The following is a 25,974-nucleotide window of genomic DNA, read 5'->3' on the forward strand; positions in this document are numbered from 1 at the left end:
GCCCGCAAGGGGCGGGACCTGAGTGGGTTCGTGGGCGGGGCCTCGCATCAACTTTGAGCCTGTTGCTGGTGAAGCCGAGCCTGGGGCCAAGCGAGGAACCTGTAGGCCGCGGTGCCGAGAACCCACAGAAGGACCTAAGAACCTGGAACGGTCCACCCGAGACTCCTTCCGGGACTGCCGGCGGCCTCGAGCAGCCAGCCCGGGATTTGCAGCCGACCTCCTTTCCGAGTGGGAGGACGGCCTATTGTCCCAGTAGCGCAGGAGTCGCCCCCTGCCCCCAACCGGCTCGCGTTCCGGGGTCCCGGTAGCGCGGGACCAGGCGGACTACCTGCGTGCGATCAGCCTCGCCGCCCTTGCGCCGAAGCACCCCAGCCATGAAGCTCAACTTTTCTCTGCGGCTGAGGGTTTTCAATCTCAACTGCTGGTAAGTGCTCCCAGGCGCTGGCTGCGGCCTCGGAGCCACCTTCCTGTCCCCACCCTCACATGCCTAGGAAGGAAGCAGGTCTTCTTCAGCTGAGCCAGACCCTGTCCTTCCCGAACCGCCAAAATCCACAGCACGTAAAGTTGGGTGGTGGCCAAAGTCCCCATCGCTCAGAGCTGAGGCGATAGCAGCAGTGATCGTCCCGAACCTGGCCCCTCTCTTTTAAAAGATTTATTTTTTATTTTATGTGCATTGGTGTTTTGCCTGTATGTGTCTGTGTGAAGGTGCCAGATTCCCTGGAACTGGAGTTACAGACAGTTGTGAGCGATCATGTGCATGCTAGGAATTGAACCACTGACCCATCTCTCCTGTCCCCTGCGTCCTTCACCCCTACCTCCCTTTTAGGGACATCCCCTACCTGAGCAAACATAGGGCCGACCGCATTAAGCGCTTGGGAGACTTTCTGAGCTTGGAAAGCTTTGACCTGGCTCTACTGGAAGAGGTGAGGTTGTTTGGCAGGCTAGGTTGGAGGAGGGCGGCAGGCGGCGCAGGAGGACTGTTCTGTCTGGGATGAAATCCAGGTATTCTCACCTTTGTCTTCAGGTTTGGAGCGAGCAGGACTTCCAGTACCTAAGGCAAAGACTATCGCACACCTACCCCGATGCACACTACTTCAGAAGGTGAAGTCTGTTCTCAGACAAGGAAGCTGTCCAACGCGTTCTTGCTTTGCACCCTCAATCCTCTTTGTCAGGGTGTGAGAACAGCATCTCTTCTTGCAGGGACTGCTGTCTTAGGCTTTGTTCTGGGGTTGATCTTAGCAGTGGAGAAAAGTTGCTGATCAGAGCTGGGAGACAACAGGGGAAGAGGGCTGGGTACTTCCCTCCTTGCTTTCCTGGTTATTAAGCAAGAGTTCGTTTTCAGCGGAATCATTGGCAGTGGCCTCTGTGTGTTCTCCAGACACCCAATCCAGGAAATTACCCAGCATGTCTACACTCTGAATGGTTACCCCTACATGGTAAGGATCTCTCCCCTATCCTTGTTAGCACAGACTGGACACAGCCTTCTTGGAGCCTTGGCAGGAAGGTGTCAATACCCTGAGTTTTTTTGGTCTTCTCTTGCCTACAGTTCTATCACGGAGACTGGTTCTGTGGGAAGGCTGTGGGACTGCTGGTGCTCCATCTAAGTGGACTGGTGCTTAATGCCTACGTGACCCATGTGAGTGGGGCTAGCCAGGCTTAGGCAGTGGGACAAGCAACCCAGTGCCGTGGCAGACAAGAGACTCCACTAATTCATTCCGCTGCCTGGGGGTGAGGAGGCATGGGATCCGAAGGTAGCAGTGGGCAAGGTTCACCTATTCTGTGTCAAACTTGGTGCCGTGAGACAGATGACAGACCTGATTCAGACAGCCTTCTCTTTAATTTCACGTATCCTACTTTAGCTACACGCTGAGTACAGCCGACAGAAGGACATCTACTTCGCACACCGTGTGGCCCAGGCTTGGGAACTGGCCCAGTTCATCCAGTGTGTGAGCCTGGGCTTGATGGGGGCTGTGGGTGGGGACTGGGGTTGAGGGGTGGCGGTTGTTTGTCCTTGAGAGGGCAAATAGTAAGGGAAGACTTTCCCCCTCGCCACTCTTCCCCAACCTCAGCCACACATCCAAGAATGCAGATGTGGTTCTTCTGTGTGGGGACCTCAACATGCACCCCAAAGACCTGGGCTGCTGCCTGCTGAAAGAGTGGACAGGGCTCCATGACGCCTTCATTGAGACTGAGGACTTTAAGGTGAGACTGTTTCCCACCTACCCCCACACTTGTTTCAATCTTCCTGTCTCTCCGAATGCTAGCCACCTGTTTCCCTAGGGCTCTGATGATGGCTGTACCATGGTGCCCAAGAACTGCTACATCAGCCAGCAGGACCTGGGACCCTTTCCCTTTGGCATCCGTATTGACTATGTGCTTTACAAGGTCAGGCTCTTATTCCCAGCATGCCTTTCTCCATTCTCTTCCTCTGTCACTGCCCGTGCTGATCTTTAGGTCAGCTGATGTGCTCTGGAGAATGGGATCCCATGCCGGGTGGTGGTGGCCTTTAATCCCAGCACTTTAATCCTTTAATCCTGCACGCCTTTAATCCCAGCACTTGGGAGGCAGAGGCAGGCAGATTTCTGAGTTCGAGGCCAGCCTGGTCTACAGAGTGAGTTTCAGGACAGCCAGGACTACACAGAGAAACCCTGTCTCCAAAAAAAACCAAAAAAAAAAAAAAAAAGAGAATGACATCCCGTTGGCTGGTGCTCTGGGAGAATGTAAGCTTCTCTGTGTTCTTGCTCTTCCTAGGCAGTCTCTGGGTTCCACATCTGCTGTAAGACTCTGAGAACCACTACAGGCTGTGACCCCCACAATGGCACCCCCTTCTCTGATCACGAGGCCCTCATGGCTACTTTGTATGTGAAGCACAGTCCCCCTCAGGAAGACCCCTGTCCTGCCCAGGGTGAGTCAGCTTTTCCTTTACGCCCCCCTTCTACTTTTAAGGCAACCCTGCCTCCATCCTGACCCTCCCCTGCTCTGCTGTTCTCCCTTGTTCTAGGACCAGTGGAAAGGTCAGCACTGATCAGCGTGCTGAGGGAGGCAAGGATGGAGCTGGGACTCGGCGTGGTTAAAGCTCACTGGTGGGCTTCATTCTCCGGCTATGTGATCGTTTGGGGGCTGTCCCTCCTGGTGTTGCTGTGTGTCCTAGCTGCAGGAGAAGAGACCAGGGAAGTGGCCATAATCCTCTGGATGCCCAATGTGGGTCTGGTGCTGGGGGCAGGTGCAGTCCACCTCTTCCACAAGCAGGAGGCCAAGGGCTTATGTCGGGCCCAGGCTGAGGTGCAGCATGCTCTGGCAAGGGAAGCGGGGACCCAGGACCTAGGCTCAGAGCCTCACCTAGCCCACTGCCGGCAGGAGGAGAGCTGAAAAACAATAAAACCCGCTTGACACACTCTAGTGGTTCCACCTTGTTCTTCGCAGAGACATGAGGGGACCGGAGGGTCAGTTGGCTTGTCACTGAGTAGCCGTAGAGCACTGGCTTGTCACCTGCCTTCGTTGCACATTCCCATCTCCTGCCAGCACAGAGCAGAAATCCTGTTCATGGCCAAATCCTTTTATTATAAACAACGAAGCCCCTGACTAGGCAGTCCAGATGGCAGAGGTACAGCCCTGTGGTGGTGTCTTGCTTACGGGGCAGGGAGGCAGCTAACCATCCTTTTCTAGCCCTGGGCCCCCATCTATACAGGCATCTCACTGAGCCGTCGTTCCTCCTGGAACTGAATCAGAGCATCTCTCTGGTTCACCACATCCAGCAGCTTCCTTAGGACCTGGTCCTCAGACAGTCGATCGGCCTCTGTCTTCAGCGATTCTAAAGAGAGAAGATGAAGCTTAGAGAACAGGAACCTGGGCAGGGAGCCTGAGGAGAGGATCAAGCTAGCTCAGCCTCTGTGGTTCCTACACCTCAGGCTTTGTTGTTGCCAATGTGGTGCTTCCCAGGTTTCCTTCACCAGCACTCGTGTGGAAGGAAATACTGCACAAAAGCTCAACTGTACAGCCATGACTCGGGGGAATGGAGGCTTGGGAGTCACATCCTTTGGCTTTCTCCTGAATTGTTTCAGCAGGACATACATAGGCCAGAGGACTGTGTTCCTTGGTCAGTATCCAAGGTCATGAGATAGCTCACACACCTTCCCGATTCATGTAGCCCCGCAACTCGTGGTCTAGCTGCCGCTGCTTCTCTTCCAGGTCCAGCTCCTGCACCCTGTGGAAACCAGTTCAGCAGGGCACCCACAGGGATGGGACCTGGCTCACCTGCCGTGTCCCCAGGCCTGGTCTTACGTTATCATGAGCTCGGCTTCTTCAGTCACTAGGCTGTTCTTCTTCTGAATGAGCTGTAGCAGCTGCTCCAGCCAGAGTTTCTTCTGCTGTTCTGGAGAGCCTGATAAGATGGGAAGGAATGGAAGTGGTCACAGGGTGACAGCATCCAGGGGTACTAGGCCATCATGGGAGTTAGCTGTGTACATATCCACTGGGCCAGGGATTGCTGAGGGCTGGCCATGTTGCCGGGAGCCAGAGATATGTATGTGCTAGCCTGTCACTCCCGAGTCTACTCACTACTCTGTCTCCTCAAGGCCAGCTCCAGCTTCACGCCTTCGGTCTCCAGTTCCCTCATAGTGGCCTCAATCTCGTTTAGTCTTCGCTGGATGGCCTGTGGGTTGTAAGGCAGGACATGCTGGATTGCCCACGAACAGGAGCACTGGACGAGCTCTGAGCTCAGATAACTGACCCTGTCAGAGCTCTGGTGCCGGGGGCTCGCCCAGGTCTCACCTGGGCCTTGCAAAACCTCTTCATCTCCTCCTCTTTGGCACGGCGCATGAGGGTTCGGTACCACGTTGGGTACTTAGTCATGGCGCCTGAGTTCTTGGCCAGGGTCATTAGAGTCTGTGGGAAGGTTAGGCCAGTCAGCAGTAAGGTCTGGTTAGGAATGCAGGAAGCTGGAAGGGTTAAAAACTGGGATGGAATGAGGTAAATTCTGGTAAACAGGATGAGGCAAGCTTGTGAGACTAGGTGAGAAGACATTCCGAGAGGATGGGACCTGCTCTTGGTGCTTCTATGGTCAGGGTACTAAATACTTGCCAGATGCCTCCTGGCTCAGACAGAGTAGACAGCTGGGTTCCTGCTACTTACCTGCTCCAAGTCTGGCTCCAAAGTTGGAGGCGGCTGCTCTTCCTCCTCTTCTTCCTCTTCCTCTTCCTCCTCCCCTTTCTCTATGGCCTCAGGAACTGAGCAGAGGAGAGTATGGGTTGGGAGTCCAGGGACCACTGTTTCTATTTCCCAGAATCCCCGTGGCAGAAATTCTACCGCCCCTCCCCGCAGCCTCCCTGATGAGCAATATCTGTAGGGAGAGCACCTACCTTGTGTGGCTTGGGCTGGCACACCCCAGCCCACGAAGCTGTTCTTCAGAGACTCTCGGGCCAAGTCTGCGCAGCTCCTTGGGGGCTTGGGTGGAGGCTCCGTTCCTGAGTCAGGGATGACATTCAGAGAGGACAGCCGTAGGCGTTCTAAACTGGAGAGGCGGATTAGCCGACGTGCAGGCTGGCTGGGGCTTGGGACAGGGCTGACTGTTGTCACAGGAGGTACAGGAGAGGAGGGGCCTGGCTGCATGTTACTGTCTCCTGGTGTAGGGAGCTCCTGGAAAGGCCACCATATGGTAAGGTCATGGACCCGTCCTAGTAGACACTGTCAGGCAGTGCTCTGGTGACACGTGTCCTTCAGTGGAGGACAGCGTTCACTGATGGCCTGCAGAGCCCACTGATCTGGGGACACCTGCCTCTTCCCGCCACATCCCATCACACAGAGTTTTGCTTTGTTTTAACCTGGCTCTCCAGACTTCCATTGTTGTCAGCCTCCTTTTGGTCCTCCTGGGGTAGGTGCTGGAGACAGTAGAAATATCCTGGGAAGGGTAGACGTGGTTAGGAATCAGCCCACTGCTCAGACACTCAGAGGGAAGGTGGAGGCTTACAGTGGATTTCTTAGGACTCCACACCTAAAGCTTCAGAGGGGCTGAGAGCCTGTTTTAACCTATTGTCCAGCCTCCCTCTCCGTCCCCAAGAAAGTCCCAAGTCCCTGCAGCGTCTCCCAGGCCCACTTACCATCTCCTGGATGTTGCCCATAGCCACCTGGCCACAGAGTGGCCTCACAGGTATGGCAGCAGAAGCAGCCCCGGTGGAAGAAATGGCCATCCACACAGAATCGTTCCAGGAGGTAGAGGTGTTTCCCACAGAGCTCACACAGGTCCTCGGCTCCAGCCTGCACAGATCCCAGGATACAGGATCAGCCGGACCTAAAGCCAACTGTCGAGGTCTTCCATCCCATGCAGCCCTTTTGCATCCTTTCAGGCTCTGCGGACCGGGCCCTGGACCTACCTCCTGGTGTTCAGAGGGCAGTGCTGGGGACACACTGGGCTCAGACACAGGCGGCTCCTCGGTATGTGGAGTCTCGTTCTCTACCTAAGGAGATGATGCTCAGGCAGCATGAGCAGGGGAGTGGCTGTGTACAGAAAGGAAGGGCTGGCGGGGGAGTCAGACTACACAGGGACACAGGATCGGGGGCTGCAGAACAGGCAACAGAGGGCAGGACACAGAAGAACTAGGACAGAGCAGAGAAACAGTGCTGTACTCTCCTACCCTGTCTGCATTTACCTTCAAGGGAAGCTTCTTGTCACCAGCATCCTCCCTATGGTCCTGCAACAAGTCCTATGACTGTGAACATAACCTGAGCCCAGCTCTCTCTCCCCCTCAGAGTGATTCCTTATCGTCTCTGGAACTTCACTGGGCATCCCCCTTTCTTCAGCCTCAACCTCGCTTAGACTCCTCACCTTGGCCCGGGTCCGTTGTAGGCTCCTCTGGAGTTTGCCAAGGAAAAGTATAGCACTGGGGGTCCCAGGAGGCTGGCTGACAAGGCCTGCAGGCAGAGTCCAGCCGTCAGCACTGGGACCTTTGTATAGCTGCCCTCCTCCCCTCCTGCCCACCCACCCTCCAACTCACCTGAGCTGTGGGCCGTGTTCTTGAAGGCACTGTGGAAGTGGCTGAGGTAGGCGATGAGGCCCAGCGGATCACTGCCTGCCACGACTGCTTGTGCAGACAACACTGGTGTGATGCCCAGCTCATGTTCTGCCACCCTCAGTGCCCAGGCAGTGGCTTCTAGAGCTCCCATGCCCTGCAGCTCCGAGGGTTCCCTGTGGGCCATCAGATGAAAAATACCAATGAGACACAAGCCTGATTCCACTGTAGGAGCCAAGGGGGTGAGCACACGAAAGTTGGTTTGTTGGTGGTTTTCTACCTCCGTGTCATTTTGTACAGTATGTGTTCTCTACTCCTCACTTCCTTTGCACAGGCTCCTTGGCCACATGTCTGACCCCTCAGCCCTTTAACCCACAGGGACAGGCCCTCCTGTGGTAGGACTAACCCCCAGGAGCAGCAAAGGAAGGCCTGGCTGGAGGAGGGAGTTCATTTGGGAAGATGAGTTGGGGTTCTGGGAGATCTGAACTGGTACCTTGTAGCTAAGGTTGGCCTCAAATTTACAGTGATCCTCCTGCTTCTGCTTCCAAAGTGCTTTGATTATAGTTGCATGCCACCACAACTAGCAGCAATGTGTGTGTGTGCATATGTGTATGCACATGTATGTGTGTGCCTGTGTGTACATATGTGTGCATGTATGTGTGTGCATATGTGTGCATGTATATGTGTGTGCATATATGAATGCACATGTATGTGTGTGTATGTATGTGTGTGTATGTATATTGTGCTAGTGTGTATGCATGTGTGGTGTGTGCATGTGTGTGTGTGTGGTCTGTGAATGTATATGTGTGTGCATGTGTGTGTGTGGTGTGTGTGTGTGTTTGTTGGATTGAACTGAGGTTTCACTCATGCTAAGCAAGTGTGTTCTACCCCTGCACTCCGTCCCCCATCTTTCATGGCTTCTGACTTCCCTATCTGGATGCATTAAACTCTGTAAAACCTTGCCAGGCTGCTGAGCAGAGTCAGACTGGATTACCAACTCCAGGGACAGGTGGAGCTGGCTCTCACTGGGCTGCCAGCTCCTGCACAGCATCTTCTTACCAAGCAGTAGAAGGGAGGGCTGGGTAAGGGAGAGAGGTGGGACTCACAGCAGGCCAGGCTGTAGGCGGTGCACCAGGGCACACAGAGCTAACCCATCAGCCCACGAGGAAGAAAAGTCAGTGACATGGACTCCAGGAAAGCCAGCTGTCTGCTCCTGGCACCAGTGCAGAAGCTCCTCGGTGCCTGCGGACCCTAGGAGAGCAGAGCCATGCTGTACTCGAGGCCCACATCTGGGGCTGGGCGTGTGAGGGCCAGACTAATGCTCAAGCCCAGCGGCACCGCCTCCTTCCCCATTCTCTGTCCTTGTCCTTCTTGACACGGAATTGGGAAGCAAAGAGCCACTGCTATAGCCTCATAAAAGCCGGGGGAGGGGAAGCGGGGCAGGGAAGCTCAGAGGCTCACAGAACAGGTGGTTTGGGTTTACACCCACGGCAGCAGGAAGGGGTTGGCAAAAGCTGGAACCGCATAGCACAGCTGTGGCTGCTTGGCACTGCCAGTGAACACCGCACAGCGGTGAAAACTACTGAGCCACTCCACGCTGGCACACAGTGGCTGCCCAAGCTCTGTGGCCTCCACCCCCACCCCCACTAAACGCCAAAGCATCCACAAAACCAGCTTTCCAGAGCAGAGCTCTCCCAACACTGCTGCGTGCTGACTGTGCTTCACCGGCTGGTCAAGGCCTGCTCACCTGTGGTTGTCTTCCTGGCATCCGGCTCGTCACTCTTCCTCTGAGCGTGCCCCTTGTCCACCACATCATAGAGGTCTTGTACCTAAAGCAGCTTCCTCTCAGTCTCAAGGCCCTGACCACTCACCCCTTGAGCCCATGAGGAGGAGCCTGCCTACGGTAGGGCTGACCCCCTGCTGGGACAGCAATTGAGGAGGGAAGACCTGGCATGGGAAAAGGAGGTGATATGGGAAGATGGGCGGGAGGGCAGGGTAGAGAGTCTGACCTGATTGGGGGTTACAGCCCGGAGGTTCAGGTTGGGGTATCGGGTGGCAGGGTCCAACCCATACTGGGCTACGTTTCGATGCATATTCTCTGGGGATGTTTGTGACAGAAGCTGGTACAAGCTCTCACTATCGGTGGTGGTGGAAGGCAGTGCACAGACAAGAGGGAAGCTGTCAGCACCCACCCCGAGCAACCGCAGGGCTTTCTTGTACTCCCATGCCTCTGTCCATCCTTCAGGGTCTCCTGCCCCCTCTTCCTGACCCGCGTCCCGAACCATGTCTACTCTACCAGCACCAACTAGTCTCTGAACCCCGGTCTCACCGTTCAGCCAACACCTCTAGAGGCTCAGCACCCTCTGCCCACCGCTTCACCATCCAGGCTGCATCGAAGGCTGCCAAGAAGCCTCGGGCCACTCCAGTGCCCAGAGGCCAGAAGGGCTGCAGGGTATGAGGAATAGGAAACCACTCAATGAGAATCCAATGAGTATGTCCCAAGCCCAGAGATTTCCAGTGGGGAAGACCCTTTTCCAACCCACACAGCTTTCTCCTCCACTAAGCATGCTGCCCCTAAGCTCCTCCCACAACAAGCGGACTTTATATGCCCCGCCCCCAATAAGAGAGCTTCCTCCTAAACTGTGGGACCCATAGCCTCCTGAAAGGCTCACCTCCACTAGGCAGTCCCCCACCAGCCCCAGCAGTAGGCGGGCACCATGCTTTTCTTGGACACGAGCGGAACTCTCTGCCCGCATCATGCTTGTGAAGTCGAAGGCCGCCACATCAGGCCGCCCGCGTGCATCCCGAGCAAACTCTAGTTTCCCAAGCTTGCCGTTTGTGGCGAAGTCAGCCGCTGCTCTGGCAAAGCGCTGCAGAGCCTCGGGTACCACATTGGCTTTGCCCAGCAGCTGATCGGTCTCTGGCAAGTCCTACATGGCCGAGAGATGCGAACCTGAGCCCTCTGAGAGTAGAGTCACGTGCTCAGCCCCACCCCATTTTACAGAGGACTGACCTAGGGTATAGAAGGTACACACGTTGAGGCCTAGACGGGGAGAGGCTGCCGAGACTACATAGCAAATGAAAGCCAGGCTGGGCACAGAATTCCAGTAGCCTGACTCTCATTCAAATTCCTTCCCCAATACTCACCCTGCTGCAGAGGGTTTCAAGCCCTGCTCTGCCAGGAAGCCCAACGTCATTGCTGTCATAGGCTTTGTCCTGATATCATCAAAGCCTCCGTTTGTTCAGCATTTACAAACAACACACAACTTAGCATAGTACTTAGTATAGTACTAAGTGTGCAAGTACTTAGTACTCAGCATAATACTTAGTATAGTACTAAGTGTGCAAGTACTTAGTACTCAGCACAGTACTTAGTATGCAAGTACTTAGTACTCAGCATAATACTTAGTATAGTACTAAGTGTGCAAGTACTTAGTACTCAGCATAATACTTAGTATAGTACTAAGTGTGCAAGTACTTAGTACTCAGCACAGTACTTAGTATGCAAGTACTTAGTACTCAGCATAATACTTAGTATAGTACTAAGTGTGCAAGTACTTAGTACTCAGCATAATACTTAGTATAGTACTAAGTGTGCAAGTACTTAGTACTCAGCACAGTACTTAGTATGCAAGTACTTAGTACTCAGCATAATACTTAGTATAGTACTAAGTGTGCAAGTACTTAGTACTCAGCATAATACTTAGTATAGTACTAAGTGTGCAAGTACTTAGTACTCAGCACAGTACTTAGTATGCAAGTACTTAGTACTCAGCACAGTACTTAGTATAGTACTAAGTATGCAAGTACTTAATACTCAGCATAGTACTTAGCATACAGAAGGAAGGCATCCAGCTATCTCATCCACTCAGTGAGTACATAGTAGGTGCTTAACTACTTGTCAGGTACCAGGCTAAGCCCTGGGAACTAACAACCAGCAAGAGGAAAAGAGACAAAAACTCTCAGTCCCGGAGCGCACTAGACAAGTACCAGATCTGTAAGTTTAGCCCAGACTAGGATTCCTACTGCCACCTACGTTCAGGGTGCACGAGCTTGTCAAATGGAGTTACTGCCTAGCTGGAGGCAGGAGAGGATGCGGTCTGTTCATAACCAGGGGTAGACTGTCCAGCCCAGCCTCCTCCTTCCTCTCTCCTCCCTCCTGGGCCTAAGGCCTACCTGGCGCAGCACCCCCAGCCTCAGCAGACACTGCTTCTTGGCTGTCATCACAAAGTAGTGGGTATCATCCTTGTAGTACACAATGTTCTCCAGATCGATACCTGGTGGGGCAGGGCAGAGGACAGGAGGTGAGTCTTCAGTGACTCTGCACACATCACCTCTCTAAGCCACGCGTGGCTGACCTCAGAGAGCTGAAGTCATGGCTTAGGCTAAGTGTTCCACACACAGATCTGCTGGCACCAAGAGCCATCTGTCCTGGCCCCGGATGCTTTGCCAGTTTGGAGCACAGAGAGGAACCCAGGTGGAATGACAGCTGGGAGGCCTATATCACTTGGTCACACAGCAGCAGCATAAAGCCAAAGTAAACGTGACACCCTCTTGAGCATACGTTCGCAACGTACAGCATTCTTACTCTCCAGCATGAAGGAGCACAAAGCAAAGTAGCCAGGCATTTAAGAGAGAGTTCCAGGGTCTTTCATGCCGAGTGAGCGGCTGCTTGGTCCCTGGAGGGCAGTTCTTCCTCTTTTGCTGGTGAGACCACCATTAACGGACAAAAATGGGATTCCTTGGAGCAAGCCCAGGTCTGAGAGGCAAGTGGGAAACATCCCATAGTAAAGGGAAGAGAAGGGAAGGCCTTTGAGGGTGGGCCCTGACCTGTGGCTTTGAGCAGGCTCTGGAAGAATTTTTGGTTGTAGATCCGAGCCACGCCACTGATCTCCGGCACCTGCGTCTCCTCCACCGTGCGTCCATTCACAAAGTTGGCTGTGATGCCGATGGCCAGTTTGCCACGCATCTCTCGTATGGTGAAGCCTAGTGGTAGGGGGAGGTGGGGGAGGCAGGCTCAGGGGAGCCTAGGATGCTGGCTTCTATCTATCTGTCAACCATCTATCATCCATCTATGAGGAAAAGGGTCACTCACCTTCAGGGACAAATTTGCCTCCTGCAGCTGAGATGAGGACATCAAATTCATAGTTGGCCAGTTGGGCTGGGGGATTGGGCTGGAGCTGGGCATGCCAGCCACTCCCTGGGACAGAGTATGAGAGCCACAAAGGTGTAGAGGTCAGAGGGGCCCTACACTCCCAGGTCAGGCTAGAGAAAAATAAATTCGTAAAGGGCTCAACGGTCTGTTAAGTAGTTTATCAGATCACACCTCCCGGCAGCCAAGGAGGGCAGTGGAGGAAGGTCATGCTGCGTCTACCTTGTTTTCCCTCAGACTCTCTGTCTGAGGCTAAGGCTGCCCAGGCTTCACTGTCAAGGAAAGAGTCAGCTGACTCTCACCCAGACCTCCCTTATCATCTTGTAGGGATCTCTCTTTGGTGGATAGGGGTTCCCAAGAGCACAGAAATACTTGCCTTTTCTGGGAGGGGGCTGGAGGCCAGTGAAGGTGAAGCCCCAGTGAATCTCCACCCCCAACAGCAATGCCACCTTCAGTAGAAGCAGCTGAAGTTGTCGGATGCCTGGAAGTGAGACGGCGTTAGGAACGGACCCACGCCTCCTCTCTCTCTAGTGTGTGCCTGTTCAGAGCTGGAGGAGGCATAAGAGACCACTGAGCCTGTCTATGACCACACACCTCTGAGCACCTGATAACGTCTTGAGCTCAGAAACCAGGCAGGTCACTACTTGGATTAGAAAAATCACTGTCTGCTTTACAGATGTCAGATCGGGTTCTTAAAGTCACCCTGTTAAAGTGACTCCTGTTCACCCTGGCTTTTGCCTGGCCCTGCAGTCTCCCACCTCTAGACTCAGGCACACCAACCCGAGGACCAACATAAAGTTCTTACTGATATGGTCCAGGGTACCAGTACAGAAGCGTCCGTAGAACTTCTTGGCACCAAGTGCCCGAAGGTCATGGATGGTGAAGGGCCAGAGGTGGAGCACGTTGTGCCTAGAGAACTTGGTACGCTTTTCCACAAGCACCACTCGGGCACCCAACAGTGCCAGCTCCACGGCAGCCCGAAGTCCGCAAGGCCCGGCCCCTATCACGAGACACTGCAAGCACACATGGGTGTGGGCAGGTGTGTAGCATCCTGTCTCCTGAGTCCTCTACTGCTTACAACACTCCCAGACTCTCTGTATCTACCTTGGTGTTGGTACAGGCCTGGCCTTGCTGGTACACCGGCTGGCCTGCTCTCTTGTCCAACTTGGCCCACAGAGACTTGGCACTCCAGTAGTTGAGCTGGGCCTTGATCTTGTGGTACTGGGGCAATCCCCCACCAGACTCCACTCCCAGGGCTCGACAGAGCCCCTGAAAGCTGCTCAGTACATCCTGGCACAGCTGTGCCTGCACAAAGGTCTCAAAGTGGTCATGTGCTGGGTTGGTGGAGGTTGTTGACGCCATGTAGGGCCCCTGCTGACAAGAGGAGCAGCTGGGGAAACCCCAGTGCCTGTTGAAAGAAGAGAAGGAAAGATTGGAGGGAGGGAAAGAAAGGGGGAGGAGCCAGCAGAGCAGGCCTGTGTCACAAGGGAGCTCGAGGCCCACCTCTGATTGGCTCTGCTCACTCCCAGGCCATGATCTGCAACGCCCCCTTCGCCCCCCTTCCCACACACTCTGCCCTGAAACAGCAGTATCTCTTATAAAGTGAAATTCGCCAAATTTAGAAATGAAAACGCAGTAGTCCTGGGCATAAGGACGCTAAGGGAGCCTCCCTACGTCCAGTGACACACAGCAGCCATCATATGGGATATCTGAGGCCCAGAGGACAAGAAATTGCAGTAGGCGGTCCCTAGTTCTTATAAGTAGGACACGGGGGAGTTTCTCAGCGGGCTGCAGGGGTGGGGTGGGGGTGGGGGTGGGGGTTTCCCTTCTTGTAGACAGCAGGAACTAACATCGCAGCACAGCTGCAGCCACTTGACAGGCACACACCCATTTATTTCTTTCTAAGTCTGTCCGCCAGCGCCCTTTGGCGGACTTAGTGCCACGCTGGTTGTGGGATGTGCCTCTCCCCAAAGGCAAAGTTCTCTCCCACGTGCTTGCCTCCTGACAAGGGGCAACACTGTCTGGTAGGTTCCACTTCCCAGCCACCCAAACTACCCTCACAAATAGCCTGAGAATGTTGTGACTGTTGATGGTATGACAGACCTTCTGACTCACTGTGGTCAAAACACTTCCCCTGAGATCGTGTCGCTGCTCCAACGGGCTGTGGGAAGGATGGGGGCAGCAGCGGCTGGGCTCTCCCCTTCCGAGGACCCTCACAACTCATCGACCCCTAGCCTCACTCCCACGGGCGTTCCTCTGTGTTCTCCTAGGAATCTCTTAGAGACAAGGCCTCTCTTTGTACCCCTTTCCTTCTTTCCAGCCCACACACAGCTGAAGGGCTCTTGGAGGGCTTTCTCACGCTGCCACAGGAAGAGATGAAGAGTATGGGGGGATGGGTTGCTCTCGGTGGGAGAGGCAGCTAAGTAGGGTGGGTGTCAAGCTGAGGGTTAGGTCCTTGTGAGCCGATCACGCGCGGTAGGAGGAGGCAAAGTTTGCCCACTGCGGGTCACTAGGACAAGAATGGATAGGCCTTAGAAAGGACAGGAGTCCCTCTTGGAAGTGGGAGTCTGGGGGTTGGCGCGAACTCTGCTAAAGGAAGTAAGAGAGGTACCCAGACTGGAAACACAAGCACAAAGGATGTGCCATAGGCAGAGCGTCTAAAGGGATGGAGAGCTGGACCTTTAGACAACGGGGGTGAGGTGCTCCCAACACTCTAGACAGCAAAATCTTCACAAAGGCGCTGGAGGGCGGGCAGGAGGACCCGCCAAACCAGCCAGGCGTGGCTCCTCAACCCATCTCCCCGGAAGCGCTCTCACCCCCAACCCAGCGAGCCGGAGGACGCACTGCTGGCACCGCTGGACTACTTGCCTGTGGTTTCTGGTGCTGGAAAAGACGCTTCCTGTCGGAAGGGTGTCCCAGGGCTAGGGCAGAGGAAGGGGTGGCGCAGGGAAAGCAAGAGATGCCTGGTGGCTACAATCCGGGAGTTCCGAGGAGTTTGGACCGCAGCGCCAGCGCAGAACACGGAGGAAGACTTATCCACACCTCATTACGCCGCAGTCCTCCTCCTGGAACAGCCTGCGCCCCGCCCACGTCTGCAGGGTGGTGCTCTAGGGCGTGGCTCTGCCTACACCAGGGGCTGCTGGGGGCCTCCAAACGGTCCGGCCTGCCAGGGACAGGGAGAGCAGAGAGACTTGAGTGACAGTGCCCGAGTCCGCCCGGCTGGTACCCAAGCTATAAGCCACTTCCGAGAGCTGGAGGAGTGGGCGCAGGCCTCCGGCAAAAAGTTTGTTGAAGCTGCAGGATCCGAGAGTGGCGCCAGAAGTCTGAGCTCTCCTCACCTCTCCCACCGAGAAATCCACACCTCTGGCGCCGCCGAGGATCCAGTTGCGGGGTCCATCTCTCCTGAGACAGGTCGGCCGGCTCCTAGGCTCAGGATAAGGACAAAGCTTAAAGTCCTGGTCCGCATCTTTCAACCAGGTACGTAAAGTTAGGGAACAAGGGTGTGTGTGTGTGTGTGTGTGTGTGTGTGTGTGTGTGTGTGTGTGTGTGTGCGCGCGCGCGCGCGTTCAGCTAAGGAAGGCAGAATGGTAGGGGTATGTGGGAGGGGCTAGAACTTTACGGTATGGAACTAAAGTCAAGACTGAGGAAACGGACAATGCTGAGAAACTTTAGAATCAAATTCTTAACATTTCCCGTTAAGAAATTGTAGCGTGAAAGGCATTGTTCAAAATCAAGCAGCTTTAGCTAACACACGGCAGTTCTCATTTACTGTATTAGCATTGACAGAAACCTATTTTACTGAAAACTCAGAGACTTCACTGAGTTGAACACAGGCTCAACAGCCAGTGGTATAGATGCTATCAGTCCCAGGCCTTTCTGGACTCCAACCTACCACTGTTAATCCATGAGACTGAGATGAAGTTTGACATCATGAGAAAGTAAAATCGCTACCGCAGAAGTGCTTAACCTAGGAAGAAATGGCTCCATCTCTCTCTTTGAGGTTCAGGGACCAACAAGAACCGAGGTTCAGTGGCTGTCTATTTTGGGTGTGTTTGTATAAATCATTTTGCATTTTGTCCAGAGATACTGTGGTAGCCAGTAAATCCTGAGCTCTCAGCACAGCCAGCTGCAGCTGATAAGAAGGTGGAGAGAGAAGCAAGAAGAAATGCCAGGAGAGAGGCCAACAACCCAGCCAGGTCACACACTCTAGAAGCGAGGGAAGCCTTTGAGCTGGGCCCACTGGTGTTCTTGAGAATGACATCATTTTGCTAGGAACACATTTGCAGAATGCCAGACACACCTACACTTAAACACACAGTGTAAAAAGTCTCTAAAAAGCCCAGCATAAATGGCTTCCGGCTTTCAGGACCATGCCTTTCCCTTTCATTAGCAGATGGACGCCAGCAACTTACTGTGTCTTGTTTACAAAGGCCCAGGTTCCCTCTGAGACTTTCAGTTGTAGCCAAACAGGGTTGCATGGCTCTATGAGCAACAATTGTAAAGGCCATCTTTTAAAAAGATCACAGACCGAGTTCCTCAGCTCTTAAAAAACTTCCGCTTTACAGCTTTCCTTGCTGCTAGTTAAAGACCCACTGTAGAGCACAGAGCCGTGGGGAGGGTAGTGATCTGGACTCCAGGAGAGCTGCCTGTCTGGTCAGATTTCTGTGCCAGGCCAACTGTGATCAGAAATCACTAACACGCCTCAATCTCCTGGTCTCTAGATGGAGACATTTTACATGACCCAACTTCCCTGTTTCAGGTCTGGGTTCTTTTTATTCAGTGTTAAGCATTTTTTTTTCCTTATTAGGATCTTGAGTTATGATACGAAACTGTGTATTTATGTGAGCTAAAAGTAGTTGGCTGAGTCATACTGACTATAGTTCATGTTGGATTAAATAAAATAAATGACCAAATGACCCACACACGAAAATTCAATTTTAAAAGAATCTCATTCTAATGGCTTTGGAAAAAAAATTGCTCTAGCAGCTGCTTGGTTTAAAGTCCTGTAGCACTAAGGATAGGATCTTCTTCTTCTTCTCCTCCTCCTCCTCCTCCTCCTCCCCCTCCCCCTCCCCCTCCCCTCCCCTCCCCCTCCCCCTCCCCTCCCCCTCCCCCTCCCCCTCCCCCTCCCCCTCCTTCTTCTTCTTCTGCCTCAGACCAAGTTCTGTCTTTCTGCAAAGCCATTTTTACTTCCTTCTCTCACCTCCCAACCTCTGATCTCCTGGCTTAGAGCCATCTGTAAGCCAGCCTATAATATGACCTTGAAATCTCAGAGTCTTCAGCTTGCACCGGCCCGACCTAGAGTCAGTCTAGCCCAGAGAGCCACAGTTCCCAATGTAAATTAGACACTGAACCAAGGGTGTAGCATGGCTAAGAGATGCTGGCTGGATTAAGATTAGAGGGTCTGGAAGAGGGTAATTTTGACTTGAATGGTATGAATCATCGAGCTCTGACAACTTACCAGGCTGCGGAACCACCTGCCCACTAAGCCCTCAGGCAGAAATGAGCAGGGTGTGTATTGGCCAATAGAGAGGTAACCAGTGTGGCCGGAAGTGAGACTGCAGAAGGGCCCAAGAGGAAGCTGGGTTGGAGATTTTATTCTAGGTGCAAAGGGGAATTGCAGAAGGAGTTTAAGTCATCATTAAAATAATATAATCTACTCATTTAGCAAGGCATTCTGTTTTTTTGCTAAGGGGACAATGGTAAAAAATATATATATAACTTTCTATTGGAGAAAGGGACGTGGCAGGGAGGGGAACTAAAACCCATGGCAGAGTCTAGGGAAGGGACACAGGATAGAGTGAAGATGGGAACAGGATACATTCAAAAGATAGCCTGAGATAAAACTGATAGGGCTTGGTGATAGGTCCCATGTGGGGCAGAGGTTGTGCATGCGTGCACGGATGCTAGCCTGGGGGCTGGAGAGATGGCTCAGCCGTTAACAGCACTGGCTGTTCTTCCAAAGGTCCCGAGTTCAGTTCCCAGCACTCACTCGGTGGCTCACAACCATCTGTAATGGGATCTGATGCCCTCTTCTGGTGTGTCAAGGACAATGTGGTCATGTACACAAATAAATAAATGTTAAAAAAAGAGAGAGAGAGAGAGAGAGAGAGAGAGAGAGAGAGAGAGAGAGAGAGAGAGAAAAGAATCTCTCCTGGGCTAAGGCTGTAGCTCAGCTGGTAGTCTTGCCTGACATGTAAGAAGCCCTGGTTTAACACCCAGCATCATGTGAAAACCGGATGTGGTGGCCTCTATTTGTAACACTAGCACTCTGGAGATGGAAGCAGGAGGATCTGAGTTCAAGGTCATCTTCATCACATAACAAGGCCAGCCTGAGTTACCAAGACCCATCATAAAATAACCAGGGGCAAGGAATCTCCGCAAAAACTGAATAATTGCTCCATTTTACCATTGGGCGAATCTGAAATAAACTTGCTTGTCTTTTTTCCCCCACTCCTCTCCACACCTATGTATCCCTCTGTGTGAGATTTGAATACGCTTGGCTTAGGGAGTGGCACTACTTGGAGGTGTGGCCTTGTAGGAGTAGGTGTGTCACTGTGTGTGTGAGCTTTGAGACCCTCCTCCTAACCATGCAGAAGCCAGTCTTCTCTTAGTGGCCTTCAGATGAAGATGTAGAACTCTCAGCTCCTCCTGCACCATGCCTGCCTGGACGCTGCCATGTTCCTGCCTTGATGATAATGGACTGAACCTCTGAACCTGTAAGCCAGCCCCAATTAAATGTTGTCCTTATAAGAGTTGCCTTGATCATGGTGTCTCTTCACAGCAGTAAAACCCTTATTAAGATAGAAGTTGGTACCAGGAACTGGTAGGCCTGACCATGCTTCTGTTTGGAAGAATGTGAATTTGAAGACTTTGGATTTGGAAAGTGGTGGAATGCTTTAAGTGGGGCTTAATGGGCTATCCTAGAAGGAAGAGGAAGAATTTATCGTTGAGAGTGATTTGAACTATGTAGACCTGGCCCAAAGGGTTTCAGTGGAGAAGAATTTCAGTGTGTTGCCTAGAGACTGTATTTTGGTGAAGAATGTGGCTGTTTTTTGTCCTTATCTGAAGAGTCTACCTGAGGCTAAGGTAAAGAGATTTACCTTAATTGCACTGACAAAGGAAGTCTCAAAAGAGCCCAGCAGAGACTTTTTCCTCTGGCCTAGTCTTAAGAAGAACATTTTAATGAAAAGGAAAAATATAAAATGTATAGTTCAAGTAATAAAGGGGCACCAGGAAGTGAAATGGAGTTGAGTCCTGTGTTCCAAGGAGATAAAGAGATTAAAGGATTGGTGACCTCAGGGTAAGAGCCCAGCCAATTAGTCTTATTGTTGTGTTTGCAGTTGAACAAGGGATAGTTTGGACTTTTAATCTCCAAGTAATGCCACTCCCTGGGCCAAGTGTATTCAAATCACCACACAGAGGGATACATAGGTGTGGAGAGGAGTGGGGAAAAAGACAGGCAAGTTTATTTCAGATTCACCCAGTAGTAAAAAAGGAGCAATTATTTAGTTTTTGTGGGGATTCCTTGCCCCGGTTATTTTATGATGGGGTCTCGGAACTACAATCCAGAAGTGGAGGGCACACTTGGGATCCAGACCTTGAAACTGGAAGACACAGGCTTTTAGATCCAGATCTTGAGGAGCGTGACCATGAGAAGCTTAGGTCTAAGCATGGTGGTACACACCTTTAATCCCAGTAGACAAGGCAAGCAGATTCCTGAGTTCAAGGCCAGCCTGGTATAGAACAAGTTCCAAGTAGAGAAAAGCTTAAATTCAGGCATGTGGTACAATACCTGCCTTTGATCCCAGCATTAAGGAGACAGAACCATGCAGACTGAGTTCAAGGTCCATCTACAGAGCAAGTTCCAGGACAGCCAAGCTTAGGCAGTGAGGGAGTTGGAAAACAGAAAGCTGGTCATAGAATAAGGAAGGCCATGTTCCAGCCCCAGCACGCAGCAGAACTCGGAGCTTCGGCCATGTGGCTCTGGCTTTAGAGTTCAGAATAGAAGGGACTCCTGGGGCAATTGATGCTGGTTAGCTGGAGCTAAGAAATTAGCAGTGATTAAGAAGAGACCAGCATCACTGGGGTGACATCTTCTGGGAAGGGTTTTCTAAGAACACAAAGAAGCTGTGTTCCAGAGATAACCAAGGTTGTACCTCGTGCTGCTGCTGGACTTGGTAATGTATAAGAGTCACTCAGTTTTGAAGGCATGAAGGGGTCATGAAGAGCAGCTGAGGCTTGGCACTGTGCGAGGCCATGGAAGGCCATCGGTGAAGGTGCAGCCTCAGTTGTAGTTGATGGTCCAGGACTGAAGGGGTCATGCAAAGAAGTTGAGGTTTGGCACCATGAAGAGAGGCTATTGGTGAAGCCTAGTTGTAGTGGAGACCCCAGTGTATTGGAGATGCCTGTACCATGGGATGATCACCAGAAACAGCAGCAGCAGTGGAGTAGAGTCAACCAGAGTTTAGAGTGCTACAGAGGGCAGAGCTGGAGAAGTGATACAAGCCCTTTGGAGGAGCCCAGATCATGTGTGTATCCCAGATATTGGAACAAAAAGCTGTGACATTTAAGTTGCTTTGGACCCCAAGATGTCGAGATGCCAGAGCTGTGGGCTGTCTGCAGAGGAAAGCTGCCAATGGAAAGTGGAACCAGCCCAGGAGAAAGAAGTGTATTGCAGTCAACAAAGATTACAAAGGAGCTGGAGATCTGAAGACCGCCGTGGTGTTAGATATGGAAACGCTGAGTTTGGAGTTTGCCCAGCTGGTTTCCTGTCCTGCTTTGAGGTTACAGTAAAGTAACTGGATGACTCTCAGAAGAGACTTTGAACTTCGGATTTTTAACATTGTTGAGACTGGTGTAGACTATGGGGACTTTTGAAGTTGGACTAAATGTATTTTGCATTATGCTGTTTAGGTATGGTCCCCATAGACTCACGTTTGAGTAAGTTTATGCAACCCTTTCTCTGGAGGTCAGAGAAGGATTTCACATGCTCCTCCATAACAAAGGACCCAATTCTTCCCACATCTTCTTTTGCTCCTCAAACACAATTACCGAAACTATTTTTTCCAGGCCAAAAGTCACTTAGTCATATAATTTTTAAAAGTGTGGCTTTCTCTAATTTTGCCTAATGAAGCTTCAGTCTGACTTTTCATTTAGCAGGGATAGAGTAACATGGAGTGACCAGGCATGGTGTTACACACCTGTAATGCCAGGACTCGGGCGGCCGGCGGAGACAGGGGGATCAGAATATTGAGCCCCGTTTGACGTGTATGAAATTCTGACTTGACAAACCAAACCAAATTAAAGCCAATAGCCAAACTATTCTTGGGAAATCACTTTCAAATTCATGAAGGGTTTTATTACAGTAACATTCAAAGCAGTAAATCCATGCTCCAGGACACAGAATTTCTCTGTCCCATGAGTGTTCATTTCTTCTTCCTGTACATCACTGAAGCTGACCACTTCTCAAAGAGCCATGATCCTATGCCGATATTACGGAGATGTGGTCAGGTTCCTACATTTTATCAAAAATCTAGTTGAATGAGCTTTAGCTTAAAGATTTGTCTAGTGTGGGACATTTCAGGTGAGAATAGCCTGCTAACCAAAGTCTTCCTGCTTAGTCATGGGTAAGGACTGTGAAGCAAGGCGTTTACAGTGACACCAGCTCCATGCAGAGGTCACGCCTTCCTATGAGAACGAGGCAGGCTAGGGAGATTTCCGTTTTAGAGGTTAGTCCTACTTACAAAAGCAAGGACAAAGGGTTTCCTTAGATCTCATGAGGGTTTAGGCTGAAATTCAGAAACCGAAGATAAAAATGTAGTTTAATGCTTATAAAACAAATCTGTCCCAGACTCAAAATATTCTTACTTTGAAAAATAGAAAACAAGAAGAAAAAAAAAAAAAAGGCCAACTTAGAGAGGTTGAGGGAGTTAAGGTATGCCCACCTTCAGAGTAACTTCTATCTAGCTGGTAAATTTTAATTAATAGCAAAAATACTGTATAGTTGCAATGGTGCTGACCCCTTTCTGTAGGAGAGACACTAACTCTTAAGTACATTTGATTGTCAGCCTTTCAGACACAGAGCTTCACCCTCAGATTTAACTTATTTTTGTTAATGCAGTATAATGGGATCAGCCAGGCTTGGGCCACAGTTCCAGTTCTGCTACTCTATGGCTTTTATCTCTTTGGGCCTCACTGTTCTCATCTATAAAATGGGCCTAATGATAATGATACTTACCTCAGAGGAATGTCATGAAGAGTGAGCAGGTTGCTCCTATGGGTTATAGGTGTGTCCTAGCACAGTCCCTTCTCAGCCCAGGAGCCCATTAGTACTGAATTGTCCCTTGTCCCCTCCCCCCTCACAAATCTGTGTTGAAGCCCCGACCCTACTGCCTCCAAGTAGGACTGCATTTGGAAACAAGACCTTTCAAGTTACAGAAGTTACAAATTAGGTTCTTAGTGTGGGCTAATGCAGCATGCCTGGTGTCTCTGAAAGGTCGGAGGCTGGACAGAGGGAAGAGCACAGAAGACAGAGAACAAGCAGGAAGCCAGGGAAGAGGCCTCAGACATCAGATCTCTGGCAACTGTCACAGAAATCTGTGACGTTGACAAGGCAGGGCTCACTATGTGGGCCCAGCAAAGGCCATGCCATGGCCAGAAGGGACCAGTCTCCAAACCACATGGTGTCTTAGGAATCCTGGTTGTTTTGGGGTTTGAGACAATGTTTCTGTGTAGCCCTGGCTGTCCTGGAGACCACTCTATAGACCAGGCTGGCCTAGAATTCAGAGACCCGCCTGCCTCTGTCTCTTGAATGCTAGAATTAAAGGTGTCATGGCAGAGCCTTCCGGTTTTTAATCAAAAGCACCAGTTCCAGGGGATCTGCTGCTCTCTTCTGACTTCTCAGGGCATATGACCCACAGACATACATGCTGGCAAAACACTCATAAACATAAAAATGAAATAAACCTTTAAAGAAGTTTGTTTTAGAAAGCTATTAAAAAGGAGGTTCATTCCAAAGGGCAGGCTATGTACTGGGGACACACCCAAATACAGGGTGTGTATTTGGGCCTCACTATTCTCATCTGTAAAATGGGCCTAATGATAATAATGATACTTACCTCATAGGCATGTCATAAAGAGTAAGCAGGGAGTAGTAAGAGGAATGAGGAAGCTAGGGCAAGGCAACCATCACTCTCTGATTCTCCTGTGAGCCATTCAGATAGTGCAGTCAAGGCTGGGACTGGATCCCATGCTACAGACAGTGTGGAAGGGCTTATAATGTAGCCAGGTAAACCAAGTAACTGGCCTTGACTTCTCAAAGTTAAACCTAAGTATTTCTTTCAGTTATCAAAAGGTTGTCTGAACTACTTGATAGACAAATCTAGGTTTTTAATCTATACATTGTATGAAATCCAAAGGCAAATCAAATACCAGTAAACACCGTTGCCAAAACTGATATGCGCGCAGTATGAAATATACAACTGATCTTGAGGGCTCTGTATCAAGGGGAAGATGTAAAATCTCATTAAGATAGTTTAATATTAATTACATGTTGAAATATTTGGCAATAAATGTTCTAGTCACACTCTACTACTGTGTGAAACATCACGACCGAAGCAAGCTGGGGAGGAAAGGGTTTACTTGGCTTTTACTTTCAAGTTGTGATCCATGGCTGAGGGAAGTCAGGGCAGGAGCTCAGGGTAGGACACACAGTGGAACTCTTGCTAGGTGCTCACCTGTGGCTCACTGGCTCATGCCTAATTAGCTCTTTAATACAGCCTGGACACCACCTGCCTGAGGAATGGTGCACCCTTGTTAACCATCAAGACAGTTCCTCACAGGTACCCCCACAGACCAACTTGAGCTAGGCCAGAAGTTCTCAAGCTGTGGGTTGCAACCCCTTTGGGGGTCGGCCGTGGTGGGATGACCGTTCACAGGTCATCTACAGCTATCGAGCACGGTTGGGGTCACCACATGAGGAGCTGCACTGTTCTAGGCAATCCCTCAACTGCCTCTCTCTATGACGCTGTAGAGGCCGTGCTGACGATTAAGACTGAGCAGGATGGTAGACTCAATAACTCTTCGGATCAATGTCATCTATTGTTACACGTGGCTTTCGAGCAGTGTAAATTCCCCAGTGCTGAGGATGGACAAGTCTTGTGCATGCCAGGACACACTACCGCAGAACTACATCCCCAGGCCTGGTTTTCTTACAGGGTTTTTTTTACAGGGTCTGAGGAGCTCAGGCTAGCCTTATACTCAAGGTACTCCTGCCTCCACCTCAGTCCTGGGATCAGAGGCCTGCACTGACAGGCCGGCCTCACAGAAATTTATTTCTTAGTGCTGAGGTAGACTGTTATAAAGTAAACTAACTTATAAATTTAACTTGTGACCAGTCACGTAGGCACACGGACTACATCTGCAGCCAGTCTCTTGAAGGGAGAGACATTTACCTCAGCCTGGACATCACAGTGCAAGGCCGTGATTTAGAAATAGTGGTCTCGGATTAGGGGATTAGGAGTAGGCCTCATGCTTAGCGTCCATATGTATGGGCTGAGTCTCCTGCAGCAAGGCCAAGCCAGCAGCCACTCAATCATGATTCTGGATAATTGTCTAGCTATCTACAGGGGGGAAATTTTACTTTAATACAGTGTAGAATTCTAGAAAAAACTAAGTATTGGCTGTTTTGATAGGATGGTAAGTACTTTGTGCTTTAAGAATGAACAGGCTAGAGCAAGGGTTCAGTGGGTAAGACCTGTATAACCCACACTCGCACAGACAGCGAATGCTTGGCTTGAATGACTACAGTGAGTCTAATACTAAAGGACGGCAGTATTTGTAAACAGGCGGTTCTAGTCACATCAGAGCCCACATTACTTAGCTGACATACATTGATACAACTTGGTAATTCAGTTTGTAAATTATGTATAATAAAACACAACTTGGTAAATATAGAACAAAAATGCTCTTGCTAAGCCGTGCAGTGGTGGCGCACGCCTTTAATCCCAGCACTTGGGAGGCGGAGGCAGGCGGATTTCTGAGTTCGAGGCCAGCCTGGTCTACAGAGTGAGTTCCAGGACAGCCAGGGCTACACAGAGAATACAAAAAAAAAAAAAAAAAAAAAAGAAAAGAAACAAAAAAAAGTTCTTGCTAACCTGAAGAATCAAGTGACAGTTGTCTCTTTCATGTGCACAGGTGGAAACTCAGGTCATCTAAGGTAAGAACACGGCTGTGAAGGAGACGCTGAGCTCACACCGACTGTCCTCCTCCACTGTGTTCCCAGCACCCTCTCTCTTCTCAAGCATGGCTGCCAGCTTCCTGAGAAGACGGTCAAAAACTTCAGCTAACACAATGGTCTTGAAAACATAACCCAAACATCACTTAACCTTTTGGTGATGATCTGAAAGTCATACAACCATAGACACAGGCTGTCTACTTTCCATCTGAGGCTCAAAGTTAAGCGGGGTGTTGTGGGGTTTAATCTAGACTACAATAAAAATCCATCAGTGTGCCGGGCGGTGGTGGCGCACGCCTTTAATCCCAGCACTTGGGAGGCAGAGGCAGGCGGATTTCTGAGTTCGAGGCCAGCCTGGTCTACAAAGTGAGTTCCAGGACAGCCAGGACTACACAGAGAAACCCTGTCTCGAAAAACCAAAAAAAAAAAAAAAAAAAAAAAAAAAAAAAAATCCATCAGTGTGTAGTTCTTCCTCTAGGTTCTAAGATCAAACATATAAATCAGTATTTTGCACTCAAGTAGAATTCAGCAGTGTATTTAGGACTTATATTGAATAAACTTTTAATGTTCCAGGTAATTAA

The 25,974-nt window shown here is 50.9% G+C and overlaps 3 protein-coding genes across 4 annotated transcripts; 2 read left to right on the top strand and 1 right to left on the bottom strand.

The window, feature by feature from the left end:
• Positions 1–9: 9 nt before the first annotated feature.
• Positions 10–3,395, top strand: Smpd2 (sphingomyelin phosphodiesterase 2). The gene is made up of 10 exons (XM_034524956.2): positions 10–424; positions 827–923; positions 1,025–1,101; positions 1,343–1,436; positions 1,547–1,636; positions 1,860–1,942; positions 2,070–2,202; positions 2,281–2,385; positions 2,752–2,905; positions 3,002–3,395. Exons 1-10 carry the CDS (start codon positions 375–377, stop codon positions 3,367–3,369), a joined length of 1,251 nt encoding a protein of 416 aa, XP_034380847.1. The 5' UTR covers positions 10–374; the 3' UTR covers positions 3,370–3,395.
• Positions 3,396–3,540: 145 nt separating this feature from the next.
• Mical1 (microtubule associated monooxygenase, calponin and LIM domain containing 1) lies at positions 3,541–15,166 on the bottom strand. 2 transcript variants are annotated; one of them, XM_034524954.2, is made up of 25 exons: positions 15,025–15,166; positions 13,261–13,564; positions 12,962–13,169; positions 12,533–12,637; positions 12,100–12,204; positions 11,835–11,990; positions 11,181–11,281; positions 9,677–9,934; positions 9,334–9,449; positions 9,014–9,140; positions 8,752–8,833; positions 8,111–8,255; positions 6,990–7,180; positions 6,821–6,906; positions 6,645–6,686; positions 6,369–6,452; positions 6,096–6,252; positions 5,820–5,896; positions 5,358–5,634; positions 5,131–5,225; positions 4,771–4,884; positions 4,558–4,651; positions 4,282–4,381; positions 4,131–4,204; positions 3,541–3,811 (listed from the first exon to the last, which is right to left on the bottom strand). In XM_034524954.2, exons 2-25 carry the CDS (start codon positions 13,516–13,518, stop codon positions 3,681–3,683), a joined length of 3,183 nt encoding a protein of 1,060 aa, XP_034380845.1. In that variant the 5' UTR covers positions 13,519–13,564; positions 15,025–15,166; the 3' UTR covers positions 3,541–3,680. The 2 variants fall into 2 exon arrangements, with proteins under 2 accessions (XP_034380845.1, XP_034380846.1); XM_034524955.2 differs by lacking the exon at positions 6,645–6,686.
• On the top strand, positions 14,251–25,970 carry LOC117724697 (uncharacterized). Its single transcript, XM_034524611.2, has 3 exons — positions 14,251–14,319; positions 14,874–15,633; positions 25,354–25,970. Exons 1-3 carry the CDS (start codon positions 14,251–14,253, stop codon positions 25,377–25,379), a joined length of 855 nt encoding a protein of 284 aa, XP_034380502.1. The 3' UTR covers positions 25,380–25,970.
• The last annotated feature ends 4 nt before the right edge of the window (positions 25,971–25,974 follow it).

This window comes from Arvicanthis niloticus, chromosome 20, assembly GCF_011762505.2.
Source record: "Arvicanthis niloticus isolate mArvNil1 chromosome 20, mArvNil1.pat.X, whole genome shotgun sequence".
NCBI lineage: Eukaryota > Metazoa > Chordata > Mammalia > Rodentia > Muridae > Arvicanthis > Arvicanthis niloticus.

Coding starts and splice junctions, on each gene's coding strand:
- Smpd2 (XM_034524956.2), top strand. CDS start 375: ATGAAGCTCAACTTTTCTCTGCGGCTGAGGGTTTTCAATCTCAACTGC. Junction 1,437..1,546: donor TGAATGGTTACCCCTACATG/GTAAGGATCTCT, acceptor TCTTGCCTACAG/TTCTATCACGGAGACTGGTT. Junction 1,637..1,859: donor TTAATGCCTACGTGACCCAT/GTGAGTGGGGCT, acceptor ATCCTACTTTAG/CTACACGCTGAGTACAGCCG.
- Mical1 (XM_034524954.2), bottom strand. CDS start 13,518: ATGGCGTCAACAACCTCCACCAACCCAGCACATGACCACTTTGAGACC. Junction 7,181..8,110: donor CGCCTACAGCCTGGCCTGCT/GTGAGTCCCACC, acceptor GATGGCCCACAG/GGAACCCTCGGAGCTGCAGG. Junction 5,897..6,095: donor TGGGCAACATCCAGGAGATG/GTAAGTGGGCCT, acceptor TACCCTTCCCAG/GATATTTCTACTGTCTCCAG.
- LOC117724697 (XM_034524611.2), top strand. CDS start 14,251: ATGACAGACCTTCTGACTCACTGTGGTCAAAACACTTCCCCTGAGATC. Junction 14,320..14,873: donor TGTCGCTGCTCCAACGGGCT/GTGGGAAGGATG, acceptor CCAACACTCTAG/ACAGCAAAATCTTCACAAAG. Junction 15,634..25,353: donor GGTCCGCATCTTTCAACCAG/GTACGTAAAGTT, acceptor TCATGTGCACAG/GTGGAAACTCAGGTCATCTA.